The following is a 6,277-nucleotide window of genomic DNA, read 5'->3' on the forward strand; positions in this document are numbered from 1 at the left end:
TCCTTTTAGAGCCTTTTTTCATTGCGTACCTTACCAGATGTAAACCACTTCCTTTGCGTTTAATGTGAGCTGTAATATTTGAGCATGATGTATGTTTAACAAGCATTAGTGAATGCTTAATGCTAAAATATAATCAGCAAATGCTCAGAATTCAACCGGAGCTACTCCTGCATGCTCTCTGCTTTCAGCCTATCAATGAATTTAACAAAGAGTCATTTCAGGAACTGCAGCCTTTATTGCTTAACTCACACTGTTTGGACAGAACTTACTGCAGTGAGCCTCCCTGGGAAAAGGAAAGATACATATATATATATAAATAAATAGAGCAAATCGAAACCAAGAGTAAGCAACGTATTTGACAGCTGTGCTTATGTACACCAGTGATATGCAAACCCTAAATATGGCAGGGAGATAACAGCAGTGACAGATGTGTCCAACCCAGTTACCGTCACTGGGCACCATTTTATTGTAAGCCTCATTCTTGCCAGGCCAGGTCTAAGCAAGGCCCTATCTGTGCTGTTCTCATCTTGACTTTGCTCAGCAGGCAAAGTGCAGGGTTCTCCCTGTATGTGCACACCCTATTTTAGGTGCATAGAATAAAGCCGCACAAATAAGGGACTGGTGAGTGTGTCCTAAACTGGGAAGAGGGGAAACTAACTGTTAGAGCAGAGGGCAAATCTAAGCCATAAGATGAACTCGTTTAACCTGCTCTGAGGCTAAAGCCTCAAAAGACAAAGTCTGCAGGTGGGTTGGAAGCTGCACCGAAAACAAACTCAAGCACTTTGGTTCATGAGATGCAATCTTGTGTGGTTTGTAAGGAGATGGCCCAAAACCAACATCTGATTCCTAGTGCTGACAGGTTTGATCCATTCTGGGCCATGTGGTTGACAGTGTCAGTGTCATGGCATTTCCACTTTGCAGGCATTATCTCTGAACATCAGGAAGCAGGCATAAGCATACTTTGCATTGTGCCACAAATTCATCCTGTAAGGCTTTCAGAAAGAATAAGGAAATTTTACTGGCGTCACCAACAGTAAACACATGTACTTGTGATTTTTTTAATTTAGAGGAGTATAGTTTCATAGAAAATATTACACTGATCTCTCTCATCATGATACTTGTGGTATACCTTATTAGAAGTGTGAGACTAGGGCAAACATGATATATTTTCCTACAGCAAAATGCAGAGGCAGGTTTGAATTGTTGTAAATCCCTTAAAGTGCAGATTAAAGAATGAAGATCATACAATCACAGAATCATTAAAGTTGGAAAAGGTCTCCAAGATCATTCAATCCAACTGTATACCTGTCACCACTGTTGCCCACTAACCCACACCTCTCAGTACCACATCTACACTTTTCTTGAGCACTTCCAGGGATAGTGACTCTACCACTAATTGCTAAACAACTTCAGAAATATTTTGAGTAAAATTAAGGGAAGTTTCTGCTCTAGACAGATTTGAAACTATTACTGTTGTTGTTGTTGTTGTTATTATTATTATTATTATTTTAGGTAGATGTGAGTGTGTGGCAAATGATTTTGTTTACATGTGATTTTTGCAGAACATCTCAGTATAATTCAGTTCAAGGGTTGATCCCTTCACTGAAGGGGTCATGGGCTCAAGGCCTCAGTCAAGTAATGTTTATCTGAAGAGGACTTGCTTTGAATTCTAAATTAGATTGCAGACATAAGGAATGTGAAACTTTTTTCTGAAAATTAAAAATGAAATAATGAGATGAATATTAAGTAATGTGGGGTTTTTTGAACCCAAACCTAACATTTTCTTACTTGGTGCTTGTACAGATATGCCAGAGTGCTAGATTTTCTCAGCAATAGGACATTGCTTTGACATTCTGCTTGCTTATTTAACAGACAAGTCCAGCCAAAGAAGAAGCTTGGATGGGGCATGGCAGCAGTCTTTTAACCACAAAAGGCTCTGTAGAGGGGAAGAAAGAATTTCCTTCTGTCAGGGCCAGGGGTAGAGAGGACAAGAACCACATTGCTATTGTATCACTAGACCAAGCTTTCCTTGTGCATTCCTGGTGTACGTCTGTATGGTGTGTAGGAAGGAGCTACTGGTCTAGTTTAGGAGCTGTGGGCCTAGAAGGGAGTCATTGTCTGCGTTGGGATTTACTGGTCTGGCACAGGAGTCATTGCCTGGTTTGGGAGTTAGGGTCTGGTTCAGGAGTTAATAGCCTGGTCCAGGAGCTACCCCAGTGCTTTGATGTCTGCCCTTTCATTCCGCAGCAGGCAGGACTTTCTGTAGCAGTGAACACCAGAAGAGGTTGCCTAGAGACATTGCAATCCCTTACGTCATCGCTAGTTGCTAATGACATCAGATGAACTTTGGCCAAGAACATGGAACCCTGCATGCCTGAGAGCCAATGTCAGTGGCACCTGTGGGGACTGCCCTGCTGAGGTCACACAGAGAACATCCCCTGCCCCAGCCAAGGGATGCTAGGGGACTTTGAGACCTTGCCCCATTTCTCCTGCCCTAGAAATCCAGCTGTGAGGCTGGTTCCCTGCTATCTGAGTAAAATTAAGGGAAGTTTCCGCTCTAGACAGATTTGAAACCATTATTGTTGTTGTTGTTATTATTTTAGGAGATGTGAGTGTGTGGCAAATGATTTTATTTATGTGTGATTTTGCAGAACATCTCATTATAATTCAGTTCAAGGGTTGATCTGCTACAGAGGGGCTGGTTTGTGGCTGTCCATGGAGGGAGGTTTGTGCCTCCCCATGCAGGGAGGCAGCATTGCTGCAAAGTGCCAGGAAGCTGTCCCTGCCCTGAAAGAAGGGCATCTCAGTCCCCACACGACTTCCAGGTGAACACTTAAAATGGAGGTGCAACAGGCAGAGGATCACACACGAAACACCTCTATTAATTTCGTATTTGCAGGGCACGCGATTACAGGATGAAATTAATCTGTTTCCTTAGGCTTCCCTCCCCGCCCCCTTCCATGCCTACTTCCCCAACAAAAAGCGACCTTTCCCCTTTCTGTCCCCACCCCCGGCACCTCCACCCCGCTGACATCACCGGAAGGCGCGTCCCGTCCCGTCCCGCCGACCAATGGGGAAGGGCTCGGCCGGTGACGGTACGGGGATTGAGGCCGAACCCGGAAAGATCCGCGTTCAGAGCACCGCCGCCCGCCCGAGTGTTCACGTCGCCGCCGTCCTCCTCCCGCTCCGCCTCTCCGTGCGCAGATGGACCCGGTTGGAGTCGCCGCCGCCCCCGAAGCCGGGCCGGGCCCAGCCTGGCAGAGCAAGGTGAGCGTGGTGTGGTGTGGCGGCCTGCTGGGCTCGGGCAGGCCCCGGCGGCGGCCGGGAGTTATTCTCTCGTGGAAGGCCGGTAAATGGGGCTGTTCTCCGCGAGGCCTCGCGGGGTGTTGTTGGTTGGGCTGTCGGGGGCAGCGAGCTGCCTGGATTCCGGCCCTCCTTCCAGCTGTGTGCGGGTTTCTGTTTCTCTAAAGGCATCTTTATGGCGTAAACTTGTAAACAAACTTTGTGGGAAGGCTTCTGTCTGTCTTCAGGTGGTGGTGAAGCTTTTTTCCTTCTTGTCTACTAAGAAGTGACAATCAGTGTCCTTTGAGTCACACCCTTCTCATCTTATGGAGCTACTCCTAGAGATATGGGGGGTAATAGTGATAAGACAAGGGGGAATGGCTTTTAAACTAAGGGGAGGTTTAGGTTAGATATCAGGAGGAAGTTTTTCACACAGAGGGTGGTGACACACTGGAACAGGTTGCCCAAGGAGGCTGTGGATGCCCCATCCAAGGAGGCATTCAAGGCCAGGCTGGATGTGGCTCTGGGCAGCCTGGTCTGGTGGTTGGTGACCCTGCACATAGCAGGGGTTGAAACTATATGATCATTGTGTTCCTTTTCAACCCAGGACATTCTGTGATTCTACGATATCTACTGTGCCCAATTTCTCATACTTTCCTTCATATCTAGAGAGCACAGGCTTTTATGGGATTACGTCAGCTTGTTTTAGAGCTGCTGGTAGCTAATTGTCCTTATTATCAGTGTTGCCATTGCATTTCTCACTGCCTCAAACAAAATATTTATTTACAGTGTCCCTGGGGAACTCCAAAAACTGCCTCGATATCGTGTTCCCTTGCCGATGTTATGAGTGAACAGCTGGCAAAAGAGCTGCAGCTGGAGGAGGAAAATGCTGCTTTTCCTGAAGTAGTTGCGTAAGTTTAAAATCCAGGATTAGTGAGCTCTGCAGTTGTAAGTCGCCATTATCTGTCATCCTCTGTGCTGTGTGATTGTAGTGGAGCAGCGTAGTAAGTGCTTTGCCTATTATTTTCTAGCTCTGCCTTTCCATTGAAGATGGCTTCTCTAGTTAAAACTCTTCCTTAGAGACTCTTCTGTCCTTTCTTGCTATTTCTTTTCTATTATTTTGGTTGCCTTAAGTCAGTCCGTAAACTGCGTTTTGAGAAAAGTTGTCAGAAATGTAATTTCTTCTTTTTTAGAGGGTTTTACGTATATACAAATTCAGTTTTCAAACTGTCAGGTTGCGTATCACTTGTATTCTCCAAGTACTTTAAAATTCTGAATACTTACTGCCAAGAGTTTATCTTAGTGGACCTAAATTCATGCCAGTTCTACCTTTGACCTGTTCTGTGAGGCAGAACAATGCGATGCTGATTATGCAATGCTGAACTTGTTAGAGCATGTCTAGAGAAAGGCCACGCAAATCATCTAAGGGATGGAACATCTTCCCTACAAGGACAGGTTGAGAGAGCTGGGGCTATTCAGCCTGGAGAAGGCTCCAGAGAGCAGCCTTTCAGTACCTAAAGGGGGGTGCTATAAGAAGGAAGGGGACAGACTCTTTAGCAGAGTCTGCTAGCAGACAGGACAAGAGGAAATTATTTCAAAGTGAAATAAGGGAGATCTGGACTAGATGTAAGGAGTTTATTTTTATTTTTATTTTTATTTTTATTTTTATTTTTATTTTTATTTTTATTTTTATTTTTATTTTTATTTTTATTTTTATTTTTATTTTTATTTTTATTTTTATTTTTTTACAATAAAGATAGTTAGGTGCTGGGACAGGTTGCCTGGGGGTGGGTGCCCCATCCCTGGAGGTATTCAAGGTCAGGCTGGACAGGGCTCTGAGCAATCTGATGTAGCTGTAGGTGCCCTGTTCACTGCAGGGGATTTGGACCAGGTGAGTTTTAAGGGTCCCTTCCAATTCAAACAGTTCTGTGAGACTCTGGTTTTTATTTTTCAATATATACTGTATGTATTTTCTGCATGTATCTTTCTAGCTGTGTTATTTCTTTCTCTTTCATAAGGGGCATCTTAAATAGTCAAGCATCATGCTGCTTACAGGATGGTAAACCAAGACACAGAAGTAATGTTTGCCTTGTAAAGGAGTGGCAATAAGAATTTAGGGAGTCACTGTTAAGATCTGTTAGTTTCTATACAGCTCTATGCTAGGGTTTTTTGTATAGAGTGATCAAATCATATAAAGCAGTGTTTCTATGTAGATTATTCTACTTAGGGTTGTTTTTTTCTCTGCTTTGCTCTTCCATTTTTACATAGTGTTGCAGAAGGACCATTTATTACAGGAGAAAACGTTGACACTTCTAGTGACCTAATGCTAGCTCAGATGCTGCAGATGGAATTTGACAGGGAATATGATGCACAGCTTCGGCGTGAAGAGAAGAAATTCAATGGAGACAGCAAAGGTATTTTTGCTTTGGAAATATTTGAGGCATTCTACTTAAACTGACAGAGCTGTGAGGGAGTAGCAAATGCTAATAATCACAGATGTGCTCATTTGTTTTGTCTCTTAAGTTTCCATATCCTTTGAAAATTATCGGAAGGTGCATCCTTTTGACAGTGACAGCTCAGAGGATGAAGTTGATTGGCAGGATACTAGGCACGATCCTTATAGGGCAGGTATGTGGTAGTACTAACCAGTCTTTGTGAGCATTAGTTATGTTTGATGTCAAGTTTGTCATATTTTTCTTATTGCTGGCAGATAAACCTACTATTACACCAAAAAAGGGTTTCATAGGGAAAGGAAAGGACATTACTACTAAACATGATGAAGTGGTTTGTGGAAGAAAGAACACTGCTCGTATGGAAAATGTAAGTAAAAGCTTGGGAAAAATTCACTCTGCATATCTGAAACCAGAATGCTGAAATTTAATTAAAAGGAGTAATGTTTGCCTGTCTTTACTACTGTATGTGGTGCTGAATTTTTATGTCTTCATCCGACGAAAACAACTTGGTTTAATTATTTGAACTGTTTCCTCCTCTCTCC

General features: G+C 43.5%; 2 protein-coding genes across 2 annotated transcripts in view; one reads left to right on the forward strand and one right to left on the reverse strand.

Moving 5' to 3' along the window:
- Positions 1-2,372, reverse strand: part of TMEM241 (transmembrane protein 241) — a 55,516-nt gene extending 53,144 nt beyond the window's left edge. The window contains exon 1 of the mRNA XM_010708861.1: positions 2,313-2,372. Coding sequence (XP_010707163.1) covers positions 2,313-2,372 — 60 coding nt within the window. The remainder of the gene's footprint in view (positions 1-2,312) is intronic.
- Positions 2,373-3,062: 690 nt separating this feature from the next.
- Positions 3,063-6,277, forward strand: part of RIOK3 (RIO kinase 3) — a 12,060-nt gene continuing 8,845 nt past the window's right edge. The window contains exons 1-5 of the mRNA XM_010708833.3: positions 3,063-3,267; positions 4,072-4,193; positions 5,551-5,696; positions 5,806-5,910; positions 5,993-6,102. Of these exons, the coding sequence (XP_010707135.1) occupies positions 3,205-3,267; positions 4,072-4,193; positions 5,551-5,696; positions 5,806-5,910; positions 5,993-6,102 (546 nt within the window). The 5' untranslated portion in view covers positions 3,063-3,204. The remainder of the gene's footprint in view (positions 3,268-4,071; positions 4,194-5,550; positions 5,697-5,805; positions 5,911-5,992; positions 6,103-6,277) is intronic.

The sequence above is a fragment of the Meleagris gallopavo genome, chromosome 3 (assembly GCF_000146605.3).
Source record: "Meleagris gallopavo isolate NT-WF06-2002-E0010 breed Aviagen turkey brand Nicholas breeding stock chromosome 3, Turkey_5.1, whole genome shotgun sequence".
NCBI lineage: Eukaryota > Metazoa > Chordata > Aves > Galliformes > Phasianidae > Meleagris > Meleagris gallopavo.